This window comes from Bos mutus, chromosome 26, assembly GCF_027580195.1.
Source record: "Bos mutus isolate GX-2022 chromosome 26, NWIPB_WYAK_1.1, whole genome shotgun sequence".
NCBI classification, from domain to species: domain Eukaryota; kingdom Metazoa; phylum Chordata; class Mammalia; order Artiodactyla; family Bovidae; genus Bos; species Bos mutus.
This window is the reverse complement of record NC_091642.1, coordinates 28,523,803-28,551,638: the sequence shown is the minus strand read 5'-3', so window position 1 is coordinate 28,551,638 and position 27,836 is coordinate 28,523,803. Positions and strand designations below refer to the sequence as shown.

At 49.1% G+C, this 27,836-nt stretch overlaps 2 protein-coding genes across 10 annotated transcripts; one reads left to right on the top strand and one right to left on the bottom strand.

Moving 5' to 3' along the window:
• Positions 1 to 347: 347 nt before the first annotated feature.
• C26H10orf95 (chromosome 26 C10orf95 homolog) lies at positions 348 to 5,607 on the bottom strand. Its single transcript, XM_070363880.1, has 2 exons — positions 3,155 to 5,607; positions 348 to 1,693 (listed from the first exon to the last, which is right to left on the bottom strand). Exon 1 carries the CDS (start codon positions 5,079 to 5,081, stop codon positions 4,428 to 4,430), a length of 654 nt encoding a protein of 217 aa, XP_070219981.1. The 5' UTR covers positions 5,082 to 5,607; the 3' UTR covers positions 348 to 1,693; positions 3,155 to 4,427.
• On the top strand, positions 4,566 to 27,408 carry MFSD13A (major facilitator superfamily domain containing 13A). Of its 9 annotated transcripts, none has more exons than XM_070363871.1 (11): positions 12,356 to 12,608; positions 15,671 to 15,743; positions 16,179 to 16,393; positions 21,420 to 21,662; positions 22,077 to 22,159; positions 22,369 to 22,821; positions 22,948 to 23,071; positions 24,298 to 24,394; positions 24,966 to 25,137; positions 25,224 to 25,417; positions 26,606 to 27,408. In XM_070363871.1, exons 4-11 carry the CDS (start codon positions 21,495 to 21,497, stop codon positions 26,866 to 26,868), a joined length of 1,554 nt encoding a protein of 517 aa, XP_070219972.1. In that variant the 5' UTR covers positions 12,356 to 12,608; positions 15,671 to 15,743; positions 16,179 to 16,393; positions 21,420 to 21,494; the 3' UTR covers positions 26,869 to 27,408. The 9 variants fall into 9 exon arrangements, with proteins under 9 accessions (XP_070219978.1, XP_070219977.1, XP_070219974.1 ...); XM_070363872.1 differs by lacking the exon at positions 15,671 to 15,743 and adding an exon at positions 14,441 to 14,641; XM_070363873.1 differs by lacking the exons at positions 12,356 to 12,608; positions 15,671 to 15,743 and adding an exon at positions 12,240 to 12,329.
• Positions 27,409 to 27,836: the final 428 nt, after the last annotated feature.

Here is a 27,836-nt window from a genome sequence, read left to right as displayed (position 1 = left end):
ACATTAAAGATACTCCTAAAATATTTGATGGTAGACTATGATTAGTCTGTCTTTCTTTTTTTTTTTTTGCCATATTGCTTTCTTTAATCTATAGTCCTCATTCAAATCTTGCTACTTGTCCCAACATTGTCCTTCATAACAATGTTCGTTCTAGGCTAGTATCCAAAAGAGGATCATGCGTTGCATTTAGTTTTCATGTCTCTTTCATCTCCTTTGACTTGAAACCTTTGTCTGTTATGACACTGACATTTTCGAACAATTTTCTCTCAATTTAGGCTTATGTTTCCTCATGATTATGCCTTACCACTGAATTTTTGATGTTGTATTTTTCAGTTTAACATATCCAAAGCACATGATGTCAATTTGTATCCATTAAAGAAAAAATTTAAAGACCCTAATTAAAGATGGTAAGAAAAAAAAGATGGTAAGGAAAAAAAAAACGATAAGAAAGATTTTGTTTAAGAGGGACTACTGCAATGGGGTTATTAACGTGTTTACCCACCACTTTTCCCTATTATACTATTAGGTTACTATTTTCTTCAGGTTACTACTTTAAAATTTGTAATTAATAAATATCTTATTGGAACATATCTGAAACTATATAAATATCAGGTTTTTCATCAAACTTTCACCCATTAGTTTTAGTATCCAGAAATGATTCTCACTTGAATCAGTCATTACTGTGATGATTGGGAATGGTAATTTTCTAGTTTCATTTTTCCTTCTTCTATAAGGAGAGCTTTCCAGTCACATGTATTTATTTAGTTAATATTAGCATGGACTTAGGAATCCTTATTTTATTCAGTAGGTTATAATCTGTTACTGTGACTGTTTTGATGCTTAAAGTGTCCTTGATTTGGTCAGTGGAAGTCCCTTCAAGTTGGCTCCTTTGTTCTTTTGATATTTTTGAGGAGTCCTTTAATTTCTGGCACAAGTTGTTCCAGGCTCATCTTGTACCTTTCCTGCCACAGCCTTGAAATCAGCCATTTTCCCAAGGGGAGTGGTTCCTTTTTTGGAGGATGGAATTTAGAATCAAAGATCTGGGCACTGGCTGTGCTTGTTGCTACTAGGGTGTCATTGTTCAATGATTCAATCTCTAATTCTAACGTTTCAGATTCCACAATTTAACACTTGTATCTGTGAACAAAGATGCATATTCAAGGACATTTATTTTCTCATCACTCTCTCAGCTTATTTCTCAAATGCCTCCTAACTGTTCTCCCTATTTCTACAGTGGCCCCTCTATAGTCTCTTTTCCACACATCATCCAGAATAATTTTTAAAAAATCTCATCACATTTCCCTGTGCTCATAATGTTCCTCTAAGGAAAAAAATCCAAAATTTTCTACATGGCTTCAAGATGCCACAGGATCCAGCTTCATCTGTAACTTCATTAACTATTCAGTTCAGTTCAGTCACTCAGTCGTGTCTGACTCTTTGTGACCCCAGGAACCACAGCATGCCAGGCCTCCTGGTCCATCACCAACTCCCGGAGTCCACCCAAACCCATGTCCACTGAGTTGGTGACGCCATCCATTAACTGTTACATTTTCACTAACTCACCGGACAAGGACACCCCAGCCAAGGGTGTTTGTACTTGCTTTTCTCCCCCAGCTATTCAAATGGCTTGTAAAGGTCTTTATTAGGTCTCCACTGAAGAGTCACCTCTTCTGAGAAGCCTTCCGTAAGTATCCTGATGAAAACAGCACCCCATCACTTATTGCTGTATGACACTGCATTGTATATTCCCCTTTGCTTATTGTCAGTCTTCATTTCCCTACATTACATCTCTAGAGTAAGCTCTATCGAGGGCAGAGAGTTGTTTTTCTCCTAGAGCCCCAGTGCCTAGAATACTGCCCAGCATATGTGGGCTTTCAAATGCCTGTCAAGTCAGTGAAGATGACTTTCATTCCTTGGGACTTTTGCATTCACCATACTTTCTGCCTGGCTTCCCCTCACCCTTCTCTTTGCACAGCTAGCTTTTTCATATTATTTAGGTCTCAGCTTAAATGTTTTCCATAAGGACAGAAACTACCATGGCTATCTCATTCACGACTATATCCTCAAGGCCTGCAATAGTTCCTGGCAAATAAAAGGCATTCAAGAAATTTGTTGGATGGATTTTTAATAGCTAAAAACTGGAAAGAATCCAAATGCTACAGACTGTTGAAGAATGAGGTAACACCATGTTCATTGGCATAAAACGATGTCCAAGATATACTTAATGTAAAAGGCAACAAGCAAAACTGTGATTCCTTTTATGTAGTTAATATTAGGTGCACAGAAAAAAATAGTAAAAAAACACTAGATTGGACCTCAGTGTTCATTTGTGGGTGTTGGGCTTCCCGGGTGTCTCTAGTGGTAAAGAACCCTCCTGCCAATGCAGGAGACATAAGAGACACAGGTTCAGTCTCTGGGTCAGGAAGATCCCCTGCAGGAGGATATGGAAACCCATTCCAGTAGCCTTGCCTGGAGAATCTCATGGACAGAGGAACCTGGGGGGCTACAGTGCATAGGGTCGCACACAGTTGGACACAACTGAAGGGACTTAGCATGCCCACACAAAATATTAGAACAGATTTTAACTCTCTATTTTATAAATTTCTGTATTGCAAACTACTTTTTAAAAACAAATACTAAAAAAATAAAAAGTAAAAACAAATACTAACCTTTGAGCACTTAGTATATGACAGTTACTGTGGTAAACATTTTGTGTGCAGGATTTCATGATATCTTCTCAATAATCTTATGAGATAGGTCCTGATACCATCATCCCCATTCGTGATGAGGAAATTGGTTCAGGGACATTAAATAGTTCACTCAAGATCACACAGCAGACCTAACACACTACAACAGCTCCCTGTGTTTCCATAATTTACAAAAAGAAAGAAAGGAAAATAAGCTGAAACTAGGGGTAATAGTTCAGGATCCAGGTTTTACACAAAAGATGCTAAGTAAATTTGGCTCCCTGGAAACCAGGGCAAAGAGAAAAATATGATCAATTATGAGATCCTTGGTGCTTCAAAGATAAAAAAAGCAAACCACTCATCAGGAGAAACATCTTTACCAAGTGCTGAGGTTTAACAGAACTTCTGCATGAACCTCATAATTATAGCAGTGTTCAATCAAGTGATCTACAGTTTCAGTAACATACCTGTATACCCAGGTATCTTCTGGCCAACTACAAATGGAAGTTCACTGAAAGCAATTCCATGAGGAACCAACTTCATACAGCCTGGGTGTCAGATCTGGTGGGATGGCTAGACCCGTAGTTAAAATCGGATGTGTGGCTTAATCCTCCAGCAAACTCCTACAATAGTGCACATTCAACCTATTAAAGACTGTTAGGCAGAAGGAGGAGACAAGATACAAATATATGTATGACTGAGTCCCTTCGATGTTCACCTGAAACTATCATAACATTGTTTATCGGCTGTCCCACAATATAAAAGTTTAAAAAGAATCGGGACACAAGATGTGACATCATCTTAGATTTCAACCCTGGTAAAATTTCCAGGTAGGCTGTGTTAGTTTTATTCTTCTTTAACAGATGAGTAAACTGAGACTCAGAGAGTCTAAAAAATGTCAGTTCAGTTCAGTCAGTCTGACTCTTTGCAACCCCAAGGACTGCAGCACAACAGGCCTCCCTGTCCATCACCAACTCCTGGAGTTTACCCAAACTCATGTCAGAGCCAGCCCTAAATCTGTGTCTTAGGGATCCCTTCCTCAGCCATGCTTGCCATCCACACCTCAATAAAATAGCTGATGCCCTCAGAATCTCTCTGTGGATGGTGGGCTGAGGACCTAGGAGAGAGTCGTCTTGCACTGGAAGGCAGCTGGTTAAGGGAAAGTGGGGCCCGGCGAGTGAGGAAGCACACGTTTCCCACTCTAATCCCTGACACCTTGTACCCCAAAAAGGGAAGTAAAGCTCACATTACATAGATGAAGAAACCCCACCTCCACCCCCAAACATAAAAACAATCTTAAAGCCTACACCTGACTTCAGTCACTTTTCTTTACAAGCTGCGAATAAGTGGGCCCTCAGCTTGGGGAGTTAGGGGAAATTTCCTGGAGAGAAGAGACGAAAAAGGGCACGTGGGGGCTCATTGCAGGGCAGGGTTGGGCAGGGAGGAAACAGAGGGTCCAGGCCCTTCCTCCACCACACGCTCAGGCTTTCCAAGTCCAAGGAGAAGGAAGGAGTAACAGGACACCCACTCAGAGATCTCTATGATCCCTTTTCGCCCTCGCCCCACCATCCTGCAAAAACCTGAAATCAAGGAAGAGCCTCAAGCCGGTGGTGGTTAAAAAAAAAAAAAAGGCAAAAGTACAGGTGACAGGTGCACCCAGCCCCAGCGCACAGCTGCGGCGGCAGGAGAACGGCGCGCGTGCTCACAGTCGCCTGCCGCCGGGCCTCGCGCGCCCCCAGCTCAAGCCTTCCTCTTCTTCAGGCGGCCGCGCTCCACCGCTTCCCCCGCGGGACTCTCGTCCCCGCTGTCGCTGCTGGCCGGCGGGCGCAGGACTCCCCTCTTGACGCGGTACTCGGGCTCTCGCAGGCGCGGCGCGCCTTGCAGCAGGAATTCGCCGCCGCGGTAGGTGACACGCACGTTGGTGCGCGGGTATGTGCCGTACACGCGGCGCAGCTCCCGGCGCACCGAGTCCGGCAGCTCGAGGCGCGGGCCAAGCGCGCGCTCCACACGGCCCCACCGCAGCTCGGCCTGCACGGTGCCGCCTTCCGGCCACTGCGCCCCGCTCTCGACTGCCGCCTGTCCTGTGGCTGCGGGCGCCTGCAGCGATGGCCCCAGGTAGCTGGGCGCGGGGAATGGCGGGCGCAGGGCCGCGGCGAAGGCCGGCGGGAAGGCCCAAAAAGGCGGCGCGACCTTCAGGGGCGCTCCGGTGGAGTGGAAGCAGTGGTATTCCTGCGGACCAGCCCACTCGCCGGCGCACAGGTCGCGGGGCCGGCTGCAGAAGTTATGGGCCTGGATAGGGGGCAGCAGCAGAGGGGCGGGCTGGTAGGTGTAGGTGAGGTGCTGCAGTAGAGGCCAGATGTCCTCCCCAGGCGCTCGGCAGTAGTATGCGTACATGGTCTGAAGTTCAGGCGGCCGGCGTGGTTCCTGGGGCCTTGTCCTGGTCCAGACCTGGAGTAGGGGAGGTGGATGCGCTTTGTTCTCAGGTCCACCGCAGATCCTGGTGACTAGTAACGCAGGCCTTGGTTCACAGCAGGAGCCCCTGCGATTGTGCCCCCGGCTTTGGGGAACTCTTCCTAAAGAGTTTGGCTACCAGGTCACCTCTTGTCCTAGGGCGGGACCCAAAGCCCAGGCTCCGAGCAGGCTAGAAGGACTCAAGGCCGTTTGAAGCCCCAGCCCTGAAATGCCCTTCCAGGTAGCTCCCCACTCACTTGTCTCCTTTAGCCTCGGGGAGCTGACCCCCAGCATTTGGAGGAACCAGAGAGATCCAGGAGCAGGGCTCCTCTCCACCGCTTTTCAGTTGATCTGCTGTTCTTCATGCCCTGACTCGGCCACACCTCCTGGTTTCCAGGCAAAGGGAAAACCTTTACCTTGCCAGAAGCCAGCCAGTCTGTGTTTACACTGGGTGAACCTGCTGGAATCATGCTGGCCCCAACTTAGACACAACATCCGTGAGGGTATCCCAGTGCCCTTTGCAATTAGGTTAGCTCTCTGTTATCCACATCCCGTTTTCCCAGTCAGATGGATTGAGTTATCCAGCATTTGAGTTAAGCTCCTCACCAGGCACTGAATCAAGTTACTTCATGGTTCAGTCGTGTCCAACTCTTTGAGACCCCATGGACTGCAGCACACCAGGCTTCCCTGTCTTTCACCATCCCTGGGAGTTTGCTCAGACTCATGTCCATTGAGTTGGCAATGCCATCCAACCATCTCATCCTTGTTCAAGTTGCTTATGAGCATCTAACTTCAAGTTTACATCAACCCTAGAAATGAGGTATTAATAGTTTCCCCACCTTACATAGCAAGAAGCTGCTTGTCTCAGATTTGGTATACAATGAATGTATTCTATGACTGGGGCTTATGTAAATATCTTGTCCAGACTCACATAGCTAGTTATGTTAAGGGTAAAATTCTCAAGACTTGTACTGTCAGTAATAGCATGATCACCAATCTATACTGGGTCTGCTTTCCCGCTATCTGACTATCCTCCCCTCTAGAATGTTACATAAGAGCTTATAACTTTTTTCAAAGAACTTCTAATTCTTATTAGCCACATGAAGAACATGGTGATATCATTCTCATGGAATAGATTAAGGAACCAGAGACTCAGGAATTTAGGCCACTTTCCCATCTTCTCACAGTCTGTAACTGTCACTGTGGGATTTGAACTCAGTCCAACTGATGCCAAAGCCCAGAAGCGACTTGGGTGAAGCCAGAAAGGTTGCTTCATTCACATGGGGTGAGGACTATCTGAGCTCCAGTCCCCATTGGTTCAGGTCATGTCCTTCCAGCTCTCTTCCCCAGTGGAGTGGGTCATAGTTGCTGGATGCTTAAAATGGATACCCTCTCCTAGTTGCTGGGCTGCCAGGCCATCATACTTTCCTTCCTCCTCTGTTAATCTAAGCAGTATTACCATTAACCCCCACAGTTTCTCATAGATTTTCAGCATCCCTCAGAGTCCAGCTACCCTCTGGGAAGTTCTCCCACACTCAGCCTGGTGATGTCATGTTTATTCCTGACTGCACCACTCTTTCAAGTCTAATTCAGGCCATTGGCCTAGTGACAGCAGCAGCTCGGACTGGTTTAGGTTATCTACCTAACACTCCCTATCCAACAGCTCCAAGAAGGGAGCCTCCCCCTCTGTTTTCTTTAAGAACTGCTCCCAGGGACTTCCTGGTGGTCCAGTGGTTAAAATTCCCTGTGCTTCCAATGCAGGGGGCACAGGTTTGATCCCTGGTTGGGGAACTAAGATCTCTCATGCTGTGTGGCAAAAAAAAAAAAAAAAAGAACTGGTCCCAGGACATAGTGGTCTTTGTTGGGGGAGGCCTCCCACCCCCATGATGTCCATGGCTTAATCCCTGGGGTCTGGTTAATATGTTACATTACATGGCAAGGGGGAATTAAGGTTGCAAATGATATTAAGGTTGTTAGTTAAAAGTCCTTAAAATAGAGAGGTTATCCTGGATTATCTCGGTTGGTCCAGAGTAATTACAGGAGTCAAATGTGGAAGATGGAAACTCAAGAGTCACTGGCTTTGAAGATGAAAGAGGGTCATGAGCCTCATGAGCCAAGGAATGCAGGCAGCCCGAAAGCTGGAAAAGACAAGGAAATGGATTCTTCCTAGAAAGGAATGCAATTCTGCCAATACCTTGATTTTAGTTAATGAGACAGAATTCCAGTCTCCAGAAGTGTAAGATAATACATTTGTATTGTTTAGAGCCTCTAAGTCTGTGGTAATTTGTTAGACCATTAGTGGAAAATTAATATACCTCCCCACTCTATTTATAACTGCCCCTTTCTCCCCCATGGGGATCTGATCACCCTGAGTGGGAGATGAGAGTGTGAGACCAAGCTCAAGTTGAAGCCTGGGACAATGAGAAGCCTGTGTTTTAATGTTCTGACATACTTGCTGAAAACTGCTGGTCTGGGGCGGAGGGTAGTTTTAAGGAAAAATGAGAAAAATAAGAACCAGGCCAAGTTTCTCAGCCTTTATTCACCCTGATTCCAGTAACAGCCTCCACATTTTTAGAGTTCCACACCTTATCTACTGTTAAGAAAGTGGTTCTGGGGGAGTTGGTTCTAGCCCATCCTTAAATTACCTAGGTGATTTAGGGCTCGATCAATCATCACTGACATCCCTTTGGCCATAGTGACTAGTTTACGCTAGCCATGTGACTCAATTTGGGCCAATGGGAACCAAGCCCAGGGCTCTGTTCTCTTATTGTGTGGAGGGAAGGGCTCTCTCCCCTGGACCGAAATCTGGAAGAATGCAGTTCTGCATCCAAAGGCGATGCTCTCTCAGCATGGAATCGCAGAAGAAGTGGAACCAAAGGTCAGAGGGAGATATTGAGTCCTGATGACATCGTTTGAATCCTGGACTTTGAAGTTATGTGAGCCATTAAATTCCTCCCCCCCCCCTCAGTTTTTTAGGATATAGTTGGTATACAGCACTGTTTAAGGTGTAGAACATAATGATTTGACTTAAATTTATTGTGAAACAATTACTACAATAGGTTTGGTTAATATCCATCATCTCATATAGATACAAAAAAAATTTTATTTTCCTTCTGATGAGAACTCTTAGGGTCTACTCTCTTAACAACTTTCAGATATACCATACAGCAGTGTTAACTTTGGTCATCATGTTATACTTTACCTCCCTAGTATATATTTATCTTATAACTGGAAATCTGTATATTTGATCAGCTTTATCCAACTTCCTTCTCCTCACCCCGCAATAAATTCCTTTCCTGCTTAATCTAGTTTGAATGGAGTCTTTTTTTGTATATGTAACCAGTTTTGTTTACTTCATATAAACTTAACTACAAAAGACACAATGAAATGGGCATTTTAAAAATTATACCAAAGCACCATCATGTTAGCCTTTGGAAGTTTAAATATTTATTATACTGTGGAGTGGGTCTTCTGTTGTTTGCATCAACAATACACCCTGAGTGTTTTCCCCCAGAATTTATGAAAAAATTCAAAATACAGAAACCTGAGTAGTTTTTGATCAGTGACCCCCATGATCAGAGGCTCTTTTTCAGGCAAAGTAGAGGATGGATTGGGGAGAGAAAGATTAGAAGCCAGTCTTGGAGGAGGTTCACATCCTAGTTTAGGAAAACTGACAACCAGAACAAGAGCAGGGATGAAAAAGACATGGAAGCAGATTCACCTGGAATCAACTGCCTGGATGGGTACAGGTGGATGCACATGTTTTTAGCTTGGTCACCTGGATGGGTAGTCAAGGTGATCCTGGAGATAAGAAACACGAAGGGGTGACAGAAGTTGAGACAGTGCCGAGTTCTGGTGGGACATTTGGGGAAGACTATCTAGCAGCAGTTTTATATTCAGGCTGGAGATAGGAGGTGAGTTGGTCATGAAGGAAAGGTAGTAAGTGAAGTTACCAAAGCCGCTGCTGCTACCCTGCCCGTATTACATACACTGTGTCATCACGGATGCCAATTTGTTGGGTTCCACTTATGCCTTTTGAGGGCAATTGAGGTATAGTTTATGTATAATATTGTAAGTTTCAGGTATACAAATAGTGATTCACAATTTTTAAAGGTTATATGCCATTTATAGTTATTATGATATTTGACTATATGTCCTGTGTTGTACTATATATTCTTGTAGCTTATTCATTTTAGATGTAGTAGTTTGTACCTCTTAATCTCTTACCCCTATCTTGCCCTTCCCCTTTTCCTTCTCCCCCACTGGTAATTTGTTCTGTATATCTGAGTCTTTATTTTTTGTATATGCATTAGTTTGTTTTATTTTTAGATTCCACATATAAATTAAATCATACAGTATTTGTCTTTTACTTATTTCACTTAGTATGATACATTCCAAGTCCATTCTTATTGTTGCAAATGGCAATATTTCATTCTTTTTTTTATGTCTGAGTAGTATTCCATTGTGTGTATGTGTGTGTATCGGAACTTTCCCAATGGCTCAATGGATAAAGAATCTGCCTGTAATGCAGGAGACACAGGAGACCGGAATTCAATCCCTGGGTCAGAAAGATCCCTTAGAGAAGGAAATGACAACCCACTCCAGTATTCTTGCCTGCAAAATCCCACGGGCTACAGTGCAAAGGGTCGCAAAGAGTAGAACATGACTGAGCAACTGAGCACACAGCATATATGTGTGTGTGTATATATATATATAGGCTCACATGTTCTTTATCCATTCATTTGTTGATGAGCACTTAGGTTGCTTCCACATCTTGGCAATTGTAAATAATGCTGCTATGAACATTGGGGTGCATGTATCTTTGCAAATTATTGTTTTCATTTTTTTCAAATAAATACCCAGGAGGGAATTGCTGGGTCATATGGTAGTTCTATTCTTAGTTTTTTTGAGAAACCTCTATACAGTTTTCCATAGTGCCTGAATGAGTTTATATTCCCATCAACAGGCAGTCTTGGTTTTGAAGTCCCTCTTACCCCATATAGTGTATGGCCTGATGAGTTTAAGTGAATACATGAAAAGAGTATTGAAAATGGAAATTTGGGGGACCCTCTCTCTGACTAAGAAAGCCCTGGAAAAATGTGTCCCAAGGAAGGGGACTGAGGAGTTGTTAGGTGGGAGGAGACTATGGTGGAACCCAAATGAAAGAGGTTGGAAGCCAAGGGAGGAAAGAATTTCAGGGAAAGTGTGTATCTCTTTCCCACCATCCAAGGACTCTGATACAAGTTGAGAGAAGGCAACATGATCTTCAGTTGTACCACATGTCCCCTCCCTGTTATCGCTGTGCTTGACAACTGGGAAGGAAATCAGATATAATCACAAGCCTGGTGCTGACACAAAAGGGCAACTGGTTACACTGTTTATAAAGTCAGAAGCTGAGGGAACACCAAGTGTAACTATGGGGCATTAAGTGCAATACAGAGGCCAAAGCTTTCCCTGTAAGACCACATCTAGTTCTCACCCCTTGGCAGCTCAGCCCATTTTTCTGTTCCCCCACTGGATACCCAGGGAGGGCTAAGCCAAGATTCAGGGTTGCTCTGAAATAAAGGTGCATGCATTCTAGAGATGGGATGCCAGAAAGACTCCTTTAGTCAATTTATGGGGGACCTAGTGTATCAGAGTCCATATTGAATGCTGGGTTTCCTGCCTTCTATTCTCACAGCCAGGAAAGCATAGACAGGGATAAGGGGTAGCAATGGGAGAGAAATGGTAGTCTTCATTCTAGTAATGAGGGCTTTCTAGAACATGAGGGGATTCAGCAATTGCTTGAAGTCTTTAGAAGAGAGATGATGCCTGTGTGGCCAAGGCGGGGAGGATACAGGTGGTAAGAAGAGAGTCTGAAGGGCAGGATTGGGGAGGAGGAAAATGAGACAGACTAGTGGGAGATGGATGCTGGGGGCAAGGTTCATGGGGCCTCTAGGACTCTCCAGGAACTGGGTGAAGAGACTCTACCCCTGGACACTTAGGCTCTTGTGCTGGACTGTTTGCAACAGGTGTGCCCTTTGCAATGGGTGCCACCCAGGTTGTCAGGATGGAAGATACGGTTAATATTCCTGTTGACAACAAAACTTTTACACCCCTATTTCTCATTTAATGCCCACAAAAATCCCTCTAAGGAGTAAAGCAGAGACTCACAAAATGACGGTTCCTGTAAAAGAAGTGGTGGAGCCAGGGAACTGAGTCCCAAGTCCCCCAGAAGTAAAAAGTCGTGATCATTGCCCCTTATCCCAGGGTAGGGAAATAGTAGGACTGGAGTCTGTGCTGTCTGACTGCCTAGAAACCTAACTAGGCTTACAGGCCTATTGAGAGAAGACATGGGACATCCTCACTGGATTGGACTAAGCAAAACAAATCTTGACTTTCACGGCCTGGGAAGGGGTAGGAAGAGGAAAGACTCCTAAGAGTCAGGAGACCTGTGTTCCAGCTTGTCTGGGCCGCTTGCTTGCTGTGTGAAAGTCACTGAATCTCTCCCCACCTCAGTTTCCTCCTCTGTAAAATGGGATAATAGGACCTACCTCCTAGGGATAACAATGTGAGGACTCAACAAGATAATGCATACAGAGTGTTTAACACAGCACAGTGCACATTCTAAGAGCTCAGTAGCTTTATAGTTTACTATTGTGTGCATGCATGCTAAGTCACTTCACTTGTGTCCAACTCTGTGAGACCCTATGGACTGTAGCCCACCAGGCTCCTCTGTTTACGGGGTTCTCCAGGCAAGAATACCGGAATGGGTTGTCATGCCCTCCTCCAGGGAACCTTCCCCACCCAGGGATCGAACCCGCGTGTCTTCAGTCTTCCGCATTGGCAGGCGGGTTCTTTACCACTAGCGCCACCCGCGGAAGCCCATACTTTACTATTAACAGTACAAGGAGGTTGGGCCGCTTGGTTGCTCTCTCAGGGTCTGGTGCGTGTGACCTGAATCCTGGTGCCCACAGCAGCTCGAGGTGGGCGTGTCCACTCTTGGCTCACAGTCCAGCTTCAGGGAGTTCCAGGTCGTGCCACCGCCCTCTCCTTATCTGTCTCAGCTGTGCATCCAGTCACATGACAAGGCTTGAAGGAGGCACTGAGCTCTCTTCATTCTCCGAATTAATAGGAAGGAGGGTGGAGAGGACGGGAAGCTCTCAGAAGAACAGTTGATTTGAACTGAAGTGACATTAAGCCTTCGTGGAGGTGAGAGTCAGGAATTCAGGCAACCTGCCCCGTTTTTTTGGCTAGCGTGCACATCCTCTGTTTGATCCTTAAGGGCAAAGGCCCATAACAAATATGGCGGCGACAGCCTCAGGCTCCAGCACCTGCCTAAACTGCGGTCCCAGGAGCCGAGCGGAGCCAATCGCTGGGTAGGGGCGGAAGAAGAGGCTGGAGAAGTTACAGGCGGCCCGCGCGCAGGCGCACTGGCTGGCAGCTGGCTCCCGGCAGCCTTGGGATTAGGCTTCGCGTGCCACAATTGCGGTGAGCGGCTGGCCGGCGGCAGGGGCTGGGGGCAGCGGGCCGGACTGGGGGCCAGTCAGACACGAAGGACACACGGAGGGGGACAGGAGTGCTGTCTGCTCTGGGAGTCCTGGGGGCTGTCTTCGGGGGTTCCTGAAGTGATCTGGTTGTGGATTGAGAAAGTGCTTGGGTCAGGGTGGGAAAAGCTTGAGCTCAAGGGGTGAGGATGGAATTCTTGCAGAGGGGACTCCCTAGAGTCGCCGGCAGCTTTAGGCCGGGATCCATTTCATTAACATAATGGCCTTTAACCCTGGTGATGTAGTAGAACCTATAGGGGAGCTTTAAAAGAACACCGATGCTGGGCCCCTTCTCTAGAGATTCCAATTTATTTAATTGGTCGGGAGTGAGGCTGGGCCTTGGTTTGATTGAGCAGCTCCTCGGGTGATTTTAATGTGCCGACAGGCTGGAGAGCCACCACATGGTTCAGCACCATGGTTGATCCCAGACTCCTCTGTGGCTTGGAACGGGTGGGTGGTCTTGGGGTGAAGTTACTGACCCTCCAAGGAAATGGTCCCAACTCCCAACAGGGTGAAATTGACTTCTAGCCTAAGAAAGAGGATGGGCCCATTAGTCACTGCATGGAAAGTGGGCACCCTTCCAGGGTGGGCCTCCCCAACAGCCCTGCCAGGGGTTGTGGGAAGACTAAACAGGGAGACAAAGGGGATGTGAAACAGGAAACTCAGCAGACAATTCAAAGGTCACCTTGTTGAAAAAAGGACACCCTTAATATTTGCATAGGGTTTTATACCTTTAAAATTCATTTAATACCCCCTGGGGACAGACAGGGAATGGAATTTTTCTCCCGCTTTGCAGATATAGGAATAAACTAGTTAGTGAATAGCTAGTTAGTGATAAGGTTCAGACTTGCAGGGCTCCCAACTCCAAATAATGCTTACTAGTAGATTTTTCCCCTCCATACTAATTGCTTCTCATACAGTCTGCAGTCCTTCGGGAGCCCCTCACCCCAGGGGGCCCTATCTGGCCCCCTTGGTTTTCTCTCCCAAGTTTATCAGCTCCCTGCCCACCATAGGCTGGTTCAAAGAGCAGGGAGCTACTCTTGTTTCCGTGCTTTTCTAGTTATTTCCCAGGAGCCCGATGGGGTGAAGAGGGGAGCATTTTTGAAAGATGCGGGGCGGGGGGATTCTTCTAAAAATCTTTTTCTGTCCCCCGGGCACCCCAGTGGCCCCCACGCCCCTTTCTGTTGTCCTCAGGAGACTTATCTTGTGTGTGGTTTCCAAGCCCTTCCTAATCTGGTGTCTTTCTGTCCTGAGCTCACTCTCCATATTGTATCAGTTTTCCTTAGCACCTGGTGAAGGCTTAATAAATGTTACATTTTGTTATTATCACTGTTCCTCTTTGTTCACCTGTTGCCTTGCTGTCCACGTTTCACATCAGGCTTTCCCAGGTTGCTTCTTTCTGACTTCCACAGTCAAGCAGAATGAAGAGCTGAGGGGGACAGTGGGATATGGGGGTGTCACTCCTCCTATGGCTGCTTTTTCCCCCCTTGGGCTGGGGATGTCCATATGAGCCTTTTAGGGGCAAGTTGACCCACTGGGTATTAATTAAAAGGCCAATATGTGGTGAAGGAGCCTGAGGGAGCCTAGAGGTAGAAATCAGGGGTAGGTCTGACCTGGCCCCGCCCATAAGGAGCTTGGAGGCTGGAGAAGGGTTAGGGAGACCTTTGGATCCTGATGGACAGAGGAGCCTGATGGGCTGCAGTCCAGGGGGTCGCTAAGAGTCGGACACGACTGAGCGACTTCACTTTCACTTTTCACTTTCATGCATTGGAGAAGGAAACGGCAACCTACTCCAGTGTTCTTGCCTGGAGAATCCCAGGGACGGGGGAGCCTGGTGGGCTGCCGTCTCTGGGGTCGCACAGAGTCGGACACGACTGAAGCGACTTAGCAGCAGCAGCAGCAGCAGCAGCAGCACAGAGGATTCAGCCAAGGAACCTGAAAAAGGGAGAGAACATCTAACTTGGTGTTCTTGAGAAGGTTTGTGCCACTGAACTGGCCCTTTCTCAGATAAGCAGGATTTGATAATGATTGTGATGGGCAAAGTGATGTGAGAAATGCTGAGGGTTTTTCCTTTTTTTTGCTCAAAAGCATCTGTTTTCAATCTTGGCTCCAGCACTTAATAGCTCTGTGATTTGGGGCCAGTTACTGATCCTTCAGAGTCTTGGTTTCTTCACTTATAAGATAAGGATAGAAATAGTAACAAATTATAAGGATACATGATGATAGGTGTAAAAACCAGGCATATCTTATATGCCTGAGAACTGGTATGTAGTTATATCTAGAGTGTTTTAGGTGGAAGGAACAACATGAACTAAGGTTGGAGGTGGCATTCAAAAAAGAATTTGAAAGATGGTAGGATATTCCAGGCAATGAGAAGCATCAGTGTTTCGTACTGAAAAGACAACTTCAATCCTCAATCTGCCAGAAGACACAGACTGAAATCCTTTAGAGATCATAAAGCCAAACTTCAGAGAAATGAAAAAAAGGAATAGTTACATTTTACTGAGGGTCTTCTAAAGGCCAGGCACTAGGCTTGGTGCTTTATATACCTTTATGCGTTTCAGCCCCACAGCAATCTAAGAGGTTGGCTTAGATCCCCACTTTATAGATGGGGAAACTGAGGCCCCGAGGGAGGGAGTGGCTGGCTCAAGGTCGCACTACTGGGACCATACCGGCTGTCGCTGTGGGGGATGGGCTGTGGAGCCTCCAGCAGTCTCTCTCTCATGGTGTCAAGGTAAGGGTGGAGCTGGTTGCAGGTTACAGGACATCTCAGTCACATTATACAGCTAGGCTAGTATGGGCCCCAAGCTGTTCCTTCCCAAGAGAGCCAGGGCTGTTGCTCTCTGTGGGGGTGGATTGGGGGTGGTGTTTTGCGGAAAGTTTTCACTTTCGTCTCAGGTTCAAAGGATTTGTTAACAAAATAATCCTCTTGTTATATATGAATAAATAATACCAGTATTTATTAGAGAATTATCTAACTTACTTTTGATATACTAACATTAAAAGAAACGAGAGAGAAACAGCAGAGGATACATCACCAAATTGAGTTTTGACCAACATCCAGACTCAGATAGCATTGGTAAGTCCCATGACACAGCACAGCTGGAGTCCCAGTTGTGAAAAGATCCCAGGCATCCCATCCGCTTTGTGGGTGAGACTTCAAAAATTGCAGTTCAGAGTTCCCGCTCATAATCCCTGGACGCAGACTGATAATCATCATCAGTCTGTGAGCAAAAGCAGCTCTGGTTTTATGTTAATGCTGTTTGTTTTGTCATGTAAAACGTGGAATGTTGTTAAGCCTGGGACTTGGTTGGTCAGAGCCGCTCTATGGGTTCAACAATTTCAAGATTTGTCCCCTATCTTATCTATGGTGCCACAAAGCTTCCACTCACAGCAGGCAGTCAAGGCACTTACAGTCAGGGCAGTATCCAGGCAGGTTAGAAGCAAGGTCAGAGACCTGGTCTGCCTTGTCTCTGAAGCCTAAACAGGACTATTTATTTAATTTCCCTAACAGGTGGGACTTCCCTGGTGGCTCAATTGGTAAAGAATCTGCCTGCAATTCAGGAGACCCATGTTTGATCCCTGGGTCTGGAAGATCTCTTGGAGAAGGAAGTGGCAACCCATTCCAGTACTCTTGCCTGGGAAATCCCATAAACAGAGGAGCTTGGTGGACTCTAGTCTATGGGGCTGCAAGAGTCAGAAACAACTTCGTGACTAAACCACCAACAGGTGGGGAGGGCTAGCAGAGGAAGAAGTTACTGATGGAGCAATACCATCTGGAATAGAGACCGTTGAGTGCCCTGCATGCTCCTCCCACAGCTCTGTTTCCTGGGCAAAGGCTTACCTGGGCAGGGTGCTTTGCCTCTAGATCTAGTCCATGGTTTACGGGTTTGTCTCTGGTACCCCCTGAACACTGTATATGCTCCTGCTTCTTGCAGGCCCTCCTCCTCTGACTTTACCTTTTGTGCTTTTTTTCCTCCTCAAACTCCCTTGCCACAAGAAGGACCTGATTACCTGCATATTCCCCTGCTCTTACTCTGATCTAAGTGAGCCTAAGTAAAAGCCAGTTTCTCCGCATATTTCTGTCGGTGCTCTAATACTCCCTTTGTTTGTTGGTGATCAGTCACTAAGTCACGTCTGACTCTTTTTGACCCCATGGACTGCAGCATGCCAGGCTTCCCTGTCCTTCACTATCTCCCGAAGTTTGCTCAAACTCATGCCCACTGAGCCTGTGATGTTATCCAACTGTCTCATCCTCTCTTGCCTCCTCCTGCCCTTAGTCTTTCCCAGCATCAAGGTCTTTACCAATGAGTCGGCTCTTGGCATCAGGTTGCCAAAGTATTGAAGCTTCAGAATCAGTCCTTCCAATAGATATTCAGGGTTTATTTCCTTTAGGATTGACTAGAATTGATACTTTCGAATTGTGATACTGGAGAAGACTCTAGAGAGTTCTTTGGACTGTAAGGAGATCAAACCAGTCAATCCTCCTTGCATTCCTGTAAAGATAGGCACTTACTTTCATTTTGCAAGTGAGGAAACCAAGGTTCAGACAGGCTCAGACCTTACCTGTGGGTACAGTTAGTAGGAAGTGCAGTTGAGATTTAAAACCAAGCTCTTTTGATGGCAAAAGTCATACTTTTTCCATCTCACCACACTTTGAGGTTTTCCTCTACTGTTGTCCCAGTGTGGGTGCAGGGAGCTGGCGGCTGGCAGCTGGGGGCCTTGCCTATAGAGTCCACCTTCTCCAGTAACCAGGGCAGGTCACTGGACATCTGGGTAGGGCACCAGGAGGCTTCACTCCCTCTGGACAAAGGCTTTCGAGGTGAGGGAGGGGAGTTCTGAAAGGCCCTGGGGAATCAGAGGAGGTGACCTGAGTTAAGGGTAAAAGCAGACGCATACACTGTGCTTTATAGGCTCAAAGCACCTTTAGGTGAATCCCCATCTCATCCTGGTGTGGTGGATATGGACGGTCTGGGAGGCTTGATAGTGATAGTCTGTGAAGTTCCGGTGCTCACTGCACTTACTGTGCTCACTATGTCGAAGTATCTTCTCATTGACTGCTGACCCTAGCCTTAGGAAGGTTGGCTTCATTGTGCAATTCAGGAAACAGGCATGGAGGGGTTAACCAAATTGCTGCAGGTCACATGGGTAGGAAATGGAGTTGGGCCTTTGGAGACCTCCACTTGTGCCTTCTTTCCACAACATTGCTTGGGAAAGTGCCAAGGAAACTTTCAGGGTGATGGATATATTCCTGATCTCAACTGTGACAGTTTCACAGGCATACACATGCCAAAACTGATCAGACTATACACTTTGAATATATGCAGAGTATTATTATCTAGGGAAGGGTTCTTTTTTCCATTCTCTCTCTCTCTTTTTTTGTTTTTTGGTTGTACCACATGGCTTGCAGGATCTCCGTTCTCCAGTCAGGGATTGAAACCAGGCCACGACAGTGAAAGCCTGGAGTCCTAACCCCTAGGCCACCAGAGACTTCTCCATTGTGCAGATTACTGTATGTCAGTTATACCTCAATAAGTCTGTGGGAAAAAACAATATTTCCCACCAAATACTTCTTCAGGGGCTTAAAGGCCCCATGGATATCGTCCTGCTTTTGGACAAGGCGGGACCCTTTTGGCCAGGGAGAGATTCTCACAGACTTAGTGGCTGCTTTCAGGAAGTTCGGGCTTCCCAAGTGGTGTTAGTGGTAAAGAACCCGCCTGCCAATGCAGGAGTTGTAAGAGACGTAGGATCAATCCCTGGGTTGGGAAGATTCCCCTGGAGGAGGGCATGGCAACCCTTTCCAGTATTCTTGCCTGGAGAATCCCCATGGACAGAGGAACCTGGCAGGCTACAGTCCAAAGGATCTCACGAGTCGGACACGACTGAAGTGACTTAGCATGCACGCCTTCAGGTAGTTTTGGCCATTCCTCCTTCTTCCTCCATCACTAAGATGTGGACTGGCACAAAGCTGGCACGGGGGTGGGAGGCTGCATACTGACCTCTTGAGTGACCACCTCAGCTTCCAGTGAGTCTGAGAGAGACCCTGTGAGAGTCCCTCCTTGTTCTCCCTGCAGAGCCTCTATCTCCTCAGCCAGTCACTCCCACAGCAAGGATGGCTGAGTCCAGAGATGGAGGTAGAGGGTGAGAACACAGGCCCCATGCTGGCGAACCCCACCGTCAGGTTGGAGTGTGGGCAGGTGGGAGAATGTGTGCAGGGCTGGAGGCACAATGAGGGACGAGGAGTTGGAGTTCTAATGGCCATGGCACCTGAGGAACAGGTGAGATGGAAACGAAGATATGTGGAGGGCGCTTCTGGTAGCAGGGGCCCTTGAGAACAAAGGCCTGGCCAGAGAAGATGGAGGCTTGAAGGTCCGTGGGAAGCTGGGCTGGACTGGCCAGGAGAGGCTGGACTATAGAGGCCCTTGAAGGCTGGGCATGGAAGCAGAGCCCTGGGGACTCATGGGGCAAGAGCAAGACCTGTCGGGGGCGGGTCACCACTTAGGGACTGAGTCTGAGTTGGTTCTCCAGGGCCTGACTCTAATAGGGAAACAGGAGTTTCTGTTCTGCATATGTGTGTGTAAGGATGCAGACATGTAAATGAGGCCTGTGGGTAGGCTTGGGTCACGAGGGCTTCAAGAGGAGATAGCCTCTGAGGAGGTGCATAAGTTTTAGGGCTGCCGAAACAAATTGCCACAAACTAGGTAGCTTAACTCCAGTACTCTTGCCTGGCAAATCCCATGGACGGAGGAGCCTGGTAGGCTGCAGTCCATGGGGTCGCTAGGAGTCAGACACGAATGAGCGACTTCACTTTCACTTTTCACTTTTGTGCATTGGGGAAGGAAATGGCAACCCACTCCAGTGTTCTTGCCTGGAGAATCCCAGGGACGGGGGAGCCTGGTGGGCTGCCATCTACGGAGTCGCACAGAGTTGGACATGACTGAAGCGATTTAGCAGCAGCAGCAGCAGGTAGCTTAAAACAACCTCACAGTTCCTGGAGGGTGGAAATCCAGCATCGGGGCACCAGCAGGGTCATGCGCCCTCTGGAGGGAGCCTCTAGGAAAGCATCCTCCCTTGCCTCCGCCTGGCTGTCTTGTGCTACCTGCAATTCTTTGTGTTCTCTGGCTCATAGCTGCATCACTCAGATTTCTGCCTTCATCTTCACATGGCTGTCTTCCCTTTCTCTGTGTCTGTGTCTGTGTCCAGATTTCCTTCTCCTTATGAGGACAGCAGTCCTTAGGTTAGGGCTCACCTCAATTCAGACCTCATCTTAATGTGTTACATCTGTAAAGCTCTTTCCAAATAAGATCACACTCACAGGTGCTGGGGGTTAGGACTTGAACCTATCTCTCTGGGGCTAATTCAACTAGCTACAGGGAGTTTGAGAGAAGAAAGCCCCTATAGCTTCCCTCTGGTGAGCGGAGAAGGCGGGTGGTCAGACAGGCACACATGGGATTATGTTTCTGAAAAGAGAACAACAACTTTGAATCTAAAAAAAGAGACAGATAGACTTAATGCCTGGCTGCTTAAAGTGTGGTCATGGCCCAGCAGCATCGGTGCCCCCTGGGAGCCTGTTAGAAATGCAGAATCTCAGATTCCACTCCACACCTGTGAAGGTAAAAACCTACATTTGAGCCAAGTCCCCAGGTGATGTGGAAGCACATTACAGTATGAGAAGCACTGCTGTAATAAGAATTGGATTTTTATTTCCTTTTAAATCCATGGTCAGTCTGGCCTGCTGGTCTCTGCACGAGCTGGCCTGGTCCGGAGCAGGCCCGTGTGTTGTCCTTTGTTCTTTCAAGTAACACGTCCTTGAGTTTCTCTCCCGTTTGTTGACGCTGCCCACGTACTTGACCTTTGTGGAGAGCATCGGGCTTGTTGAGCCAGTCCCTTTGTTGTGTTCCTGGGCTATGTCCAACTTTTGGCTGTTTTTAGATGTTGCTGCTGTGAACAACTCTGTACATGTTCTCTTGGGGTTAGTTCCTTAAGGTGGGGTTTCTGGAATCAAAGTGCATGGGCAGTTGTGGACTCTTATCATATCGTATCACTCTTATATCCCTGTGAAACCTGACATCACGGCAGGTCTCTCCATTCTACCCAGCACCCCACAGTAATCCAGTTTGGGAGGTCAAGTGGCAAAAAAAAAAAAAAAAAAAAGGCTTTGGAGCCAGACAGGCCAGGGTTCAAGTCTGCTACTTTTATGCTGTGTGACCTTGGGCAAATGACTTAACCATCTCTGAGCTTGGGGTTGCTCTCCTATAATATTGGAACAGTGCTGTAAACTTTGTATGGGTTTTATAAAGATGATAATGATACCACCAATATTTATTGAGCACTTTCTGTGAGTTACCTCATTTAATCCTTTTATTCTTCTGAGTAGCCATGATCACCCACTTTTCCCTTTTACAGAAGAGAAAACTGAGGCTGGGGTTAACTAGCTTGCCCGAGATTCTACTGTAGGCACAGTGTGTGCCCAGGCCCAGGGCTGTCAGGTTAGAATATGGATGAAAGAAGATGCCCTAGCATGCGACCTGACTCTGCACTTGCTAGCTGTCTGCCTTCTCTTCCCACGCCTTTATCAGTTTCCTTTTACTCCCTAATAGTGGTATGTAGTCCAGCATTGTTTTAGCTGGTGATTCCCACTGGCGATTCCCCAGTTTTGTGTGCAAACTTTCTCCCAGTGAGATGACTCAGAGGTCTGGGGTTAGGAGCAGGGGTGGCTCTGATCCCTGCAGCTAACTGGCTCCTTCTTCCCCAGGGACAAGTATGGCCAGAATGCCCATGGCCATGGGCGCACCTCAGTGCTCCTGGGGCTGAGGCTGGGCTGGCCGCCATGAGGCTGGGTGGGCCCTGGGCCTGGCTGCTGGGCCTGCCCACGGCTGTGGTCTATGGCTCCCTGGCCCTGTTTGTCTCTGTCCTGCACAACGTGTTCCTGCTTTACTACGTGGACACCTTTGTCTCAGTGTACAAGATCGACAAAGCTGCCTTCTGGGTTGGAGAGGTAGGCCAGCACTGGGGCAGTCAGCCCGGGTGGGAGCTGGGCAGATGGCAGGGCAGGGTCCTACCCAGGCAGGAGCAGAGGGTAAGCTGGCTTGCCCACTAAGATTCAGCAAGAAAAGGTAGAGCTGGAGGCCTCAGTGGGGATTATGCCAACTCTCCCGTCCTCTGTCCTGTGAGCCAGGCACTGTATGCACACTTATAATATATTCACATGTATTTATCAGCAGTGCCCTGGATGGTGGGAGTTTGATGGGGGCAGTGGCTGTGGGTTATGGCAGAGGGACTGACCTGAGCACCTGTTTGCAGGCAGGAAAGCTGGCATCATCTCTGAGGGGTGGCGAGCAGGCTGGGGTGGGGAAAGCCCTGGAGAGGACGCCGCCTGGAGCCCACCTACCCGTCTCCCCTCTGCCCACAGACCGTGTTTCTCCTCTGGAACAGTCTCAACGACCCCCTCTTCGGCTGGCTGAGTGACCGTCAGTTCCTCAGCTCCCAACCCCGGTTTGTTTCCTGGGGAAAGCTCAGGACTGGTCCTCTCCCACCTCCCCCTCCCCAGGGCTGGAGGACCACTACCTGTGTGTGGGGTGGGGAAAGAAAGGGAAACCACTGCCAGCCGTTGGCTGGGCCTTCTCATTTCCTGAGTTCAGGCAGGGAGTGGGGCCTGCCAGGGCTGCCAGGGCATCTCCCAACGGCCCCCCTCTCCCTGGCAGGTCAGGTGCTGGGCTCTCCTCACGGGCTGTGGTGCTGGCACGGGTGCGGGCACTGGGCTGGCATGGGCCGCTGCTGGCACTGTCGTTCCTGGCATTCTGGGTGCCCTGGGCGCCTGCTGGGCTGCAGTTCTTGCTGTGCCTGTGCCTCTACGACGGCTTCCTGACGCTCGTAGACCTGCACCATCATGCCTTGCTGGCCGACCTGGCTCTCTCAGCCCACGACCGCACCCACCTCAACTTCTACTGCTCCCTCTTCAGCGCGGCCGGCTCCCTGTCTGTCTTTGCCTCCTACGCCTTCTGGAACAAAGAGGACTTCTCTTCCTTCCGCGCCTTCTGCCTGGCGCTGGCCACTGGCTCTGGGCTGGGCTTTGTGGGGGCCGCACGGCTGCTGAGGCGGCGGGTTGAGGCGGCCGGCAGGGAGCCGGGGTGCCCAGCCATGGCTGTGAATGACGGGTGAGTGGCCAGCACTCTGCTGGGCTTGATTGCCATGCTGGGGCTCCTGGCTGATGGATGGCTGCCTGGGGTGGGGGATGTCTCTGGCCCAGCTTAAGCTGTTCTTGATTCCCCTCTGCCCCGTAGCCTATGTGAAGAAGAGCTGCTTGTGGGCGGCGAGGAGGCGGGTAGCATCACCTTGGGCCAGTACCTCCAGCAGCTGGCACGCCACCGGAACTTCCTGTGGTTCGTGGGCATGGACTTGGTGCAGGTATGGGAGCAATGCCCATTCATAGGATGGCTTCAAATGCCTCACTCAAGGGAACCACCTTCCCAGAAGCTGGAAAATCAGTTCTGGCCTTGCCTGAGGCTGAGCCGCTGAATGGCAGGAATACAAGTTGGGTAGTTAGAGACCTGGATTCTCACTGCATCTGAGCTCCTAACTCCCTATGTGCTCTTAGGCCAGTCTCTCTCTTTTGGGGCAGCCATGTTCTCACCTGCAACATGCGTATAGAAGAGAGGTGCTCCCTTGGGGACTTTTTTTTGGCCACTCTGCAGGGCATATGTGGACTTCCCTGATGGCTCAGTGGGTAAAGAATGTGCCTGCAATGCAGGAGACACGGGTTCGATCCCTGGGTCAGGAAGATCCCCTGGAGTAAGAAATGGCAACCCAACTCCAGTATTCTTGCCTGGAAAATTCCATGGACAGAGGAGCCTGATGGGCTATAGTTCATGGGGTCCCAAAGAGTCGGATGTGACTAAGCACACACAATGCTTAGAACACTTTTGTATAATTGTATTTTTGCAGGGCATGTGGGATCTTAGTTCCCCAACCAGGGATCAAAACCACATCCCCTGCATTGGAAGTAGAGAGTCTTAATCACTGGAACACCAGGGAAGTCCCTGAGGACTCTTTTTAAAACACCACAGGCCAGACCTAGAACATATGTAGTATATAAGCCAGCAAAATTTAGAAACACATTGTTTTTGTGTCATTAAGCTTGTTTTAGCATTGAAAAGTTTTACAAAAGAAAGCTTTCAGTTGTTTTAATGGTGATGTTATCATTCCTTCTAACTTTTATAGATAAGCATAGGAATTTGGTTTTAGGTTTTGTTCTGGTATGGTCCATGCTGAAGGACATGGGACTAGACGCCGCTCTGGCTCCTGCTGCTGCCCACCCCCGCCCCACCCCTGTTGGTTTTCCCTCTGTTCCTGGCTCCCCTTCACCCCGCCTCCCCAGCCTCCTTAGTGTCCCTATTGGCTGTTCCTGGCTCCCCCTTCACCCCGCCTCCCCAGTGCCTGCCCAGCCTCCTTAGTGTCCCTATTGGCTGTTCCTGGCTCCTTTCACCCCGCCTCCCCAGCCTCCTTAGTGTCCCTATTGGCTGTTCCTGGCTCCCTTCACCCCGCCTCCCCAGCCTCCTTAGTGTCCCTATTGGCTGTTCCTGGCTCCCTTCACCCCGCCTCCCCAGCCTCCTTAGTGTCCCTATTGGTTGCAGGTCTTTCACTGCCACTTCAACAGCAACTTCTTTCCCCTCTTCCTGGAGCATCTGTTGTCAGACCACATCTCCCTCTCCACGGGCTCCTTCCTGTTGGGTGAGTGGGTACCTTGTGCTGGCCAGAAGGACAGAGGCTTGCACCCCAGAACCCCTAGACTGACTGCAGATACAGCCACCTCCCAGCTGGGGCCCAGGTGGCAGAGGGCAGAATCTGTGCTGGGGTTGCACCTCCAGCCCCCAGCCCCACCCCCACTCTGTTTTCCAGAGGAAGGGAGGGAGCTTATGCGAGTTTGAGTGGGTAGGGTTGCCCTCATGGTGGTCCTCTTGATAGTCATGCCACCTAGCGGTAATGCGGCGCAGTAGCTCGTTCACAAGGACGACTACTCTCCTGACAGGCCTGGGAACGTGTCTTGACTGTGCTTCTTCCCTGTGTGGCCTTGGGTGTGTTTTATTTCATCTTTTTGGGTCTCCATTTATCTGTAAGGTAGAGATAGTACTTACCTTAAAGGGTTGCGAGGACTAAATAAAAGGATGTGGAAACTCTTAGCACACCGCCTGGACCGAGTTAGTGCTGAATCAGTGCAAACTTTGATTTCTGATGGTTAAAATGTGGGCAGTTGTGGAGGTTGTGGCAGCGCCCCTTGATAAGGCCACGTTCCCTTCCCCAGGCATCTCCTACGTCGCTCCCCACCTCAACAACCTCTACTTCCTGCCCCTGTGCCGGCGCTGGGGTGTCTACGCCGTGGTGCGGGGGCTCTTCCTGCTCAAGCTGGGCCTGAGCCTGCTTATGCTGTTGGCTGGCTCCGACCACCCCGGCCTGCTCTGCCTCTTCATTGCCAGGTAGACGCTGCCCCTCCCTCGCCCCCACACCTGTGTCCCCCCACCCCCACCCCGCTTCATTCTTATCCGTTCTCTCTCGCCGGCAGCAACCGTGTTTTCACAGAGGGCACCTGTAAGCTGTTGACCTTGGTGGTCACGGACCTGGTGGATGAGGACTTGGTGCTGAATCACCGCAAGCAGGCAGCCTCAGCGCTTCTCTTTGGCATGGTGGCCCTGGTGACCAAGCCAGGCCAGACCTTCGCTCCGCTGCTGGGCACCTGGCTGCTCTGCTTCTACACAGGTGAGGGCCCAGGGACTGGCATGGTGCTCGAGGCTCCAGGGAGCACAGCATACCTGGTGTATCTGCTGATGAGCCTGGGACCTGGGTCGAGTGAAGCAGAGAGAATGACAACCAGCCATGACAGAGGCTGGGCCTGGGTTGCCCCTGGCTGCCACCCCTCCCCTGCCTGTCCCTATGTGGGCAGAGGAACTGGGTTCCATCTTTTAGTACTTCATTCATTCATTCACCAAATATGTATGGGATACCTTCTCTGCCAGGTGGTGTTCTAGGTGCCTCTAGGGAGAGAGATAACAAAATAAGACAGATAAGGTCTTTGCCATCATGGACCTTATATTCTATGTTGGGGTGGGGTGGGGTCGACACTAAACAGCTAAACAAGAGAAGAGCAGGCAGTGATAAGTGCACTGGTAAAAGTATCATTGTGGCTAAGAAGCTACTCTGTGTGGTCCGGAAGGACCCTGAGGAGATGGCACCCAGGATGTGAAATGAATGGTGAGGATTTAGTCTAGAAAGATCTCAGCAAATCACAGGCAGGCAGAAAACAAAGTACAGGAGCCCAGGTTATCAGGAATGGTTTGGATTGGCATTTCCTCCTCCGGAGGATCTTCCTCACTCAGGGATCGAACCCCAGTCTCTTGCATCTCCTGCACTGGCAGATGAGTTCTTTACCACTGCAACATTGGGGAAGCCCAGGAGTGGTTTGGAGATGAGGCTGAAAAAGTGAAGAGGGGCTCTGTAGATCAGGGCAGGGTTTGGATTTTATTCTCAGTGAAGCTCTTAGGAAGGTTTTAAGTAGGGCAATGGCCTAGTCTGATTTACATTTTTTAAAGTTCACTCTGTCTGCTGTTTGGAGAATGGACTGTAGGGAGGCTGTGGCAAAAGCGATGGAGGCTTGGAGCAGGCGGTGCTGGGGGCTGAAAAGAAGTGTTTGGTTTGGGCTGTGTTTTCGAGTTGGGAGGTGAAGGATTGGCTCTTGAGGAGTGGTGAAGCTAATTGAGGACTCTAGGAAGACTTTGGTTATTGGGGGGATAGTGGTGCCATTCCGAAAGAAGGAACGGGGGAGAAGCAAATTTGGGTGCAGAATTGAGAGTTGGGGTTTGGACGTGTCCATGTGACATCTGAGATGAGGCGCTGTGGACTCTGGAGGCCAGGGCTGACCTGTTCTTTCTGTGGGCTCTCTTGTCCTAGGTCATGATCTCTTCCAGCAGCACCCCCCGGCCCCTGTGGGGAGTGCTCAGCCCTGGCCGGAGCCTCCGGCTCCACCCCCGGCACAGGCCCCGCCGCTCCGCCAGGGCTGCTTCTACCTGCTGGTGCTGGTGCCCATCGCCTGTGCTCTGCTGCAGCTGTTCACTTGGTCCCAGTTCACGCTGCACGGGAGGCGCCTGCACATGGTCAAAGCCCAGCGCCAGAGCCTGTCACGGGCCCAGACCCTGGACGTTAAGATGGTGTGAGGGGAATGCAAAGCCACCCTGCTGAGGACACTACCTGTAGCCCTGGGGGCGCCAGCCCTGTGTCCTGCTCTTCTGCCTCCCTGGGGTCCTGCCTGGAGGACAGATGGCAGAGTGGGAGCATTTGGGGCTGAGCCGGAGTGTCACTGGGGTCTAAGTTCCTGCATGACTGTCTGGCCCAGCTTGGGCAAAGGCTGGGCTGTGTGTGTGCTCAAGGACCTGCTTCCTCCTCTAGAGCAGAAGGAAGAAGAGGACCGAGAAGGGTGGGGCCCACACTGTGGTCACATGGGGTTGCTATGGGTATGGAGGCCATTCCTCCTACCTGGCTGGGGCTGGCGCCCTGTGGGCTCTGGAACCACTTTTGCCTGGTCAGGACTGGGAGTCCTACCTGCCCCTTCCAGTGATTTGTCTCAGAATTCTCTGCTTCAGCCGCACCTGGAGTAGCATGCCCCAGCTGCTGCAGGGCGCCCCTGAACCCCAAATGACCTCTCAGTGAGGTTCATCTCATCACAGATTGATTAAAGCCAGTCATTTCTATTTCCATTCCTGGAGTCTATGCTGTGTATGGGAATGGTGGGCTGGAGAACAGGATTTCTTAATAAGAGCAGCCTGAGAACGTTTTCAAAGATGAGTGGGGTAGGGCGGAGGGGACGCTGCATCAGGTTCACTGAGGTAGTGGGGAGAGCCTGCAGACTGTAGCCTCATGGGCCCCTGGGAGCCAAACAGCTTTCAGGCCTGTGGTCATAGCCCCATTGCGTTTCCCATTTACCACTGCTGGAGGTGGTGGGCAAGGAGTGGCCACTTCTAGGCTAGAGATCCTTGGAGTCACAGGGATCTTCCAAAGATGACTTAAAAATTTTTTTTTATTTACCGTGAGACTGGGACTAGAAACCTTGGCTTTAGGCCGGCGTTTCTGTCTGGGCTCTATAGACATTTGGGGCTGGGGAGTTCTTTATTGTGGATGGCCTCTG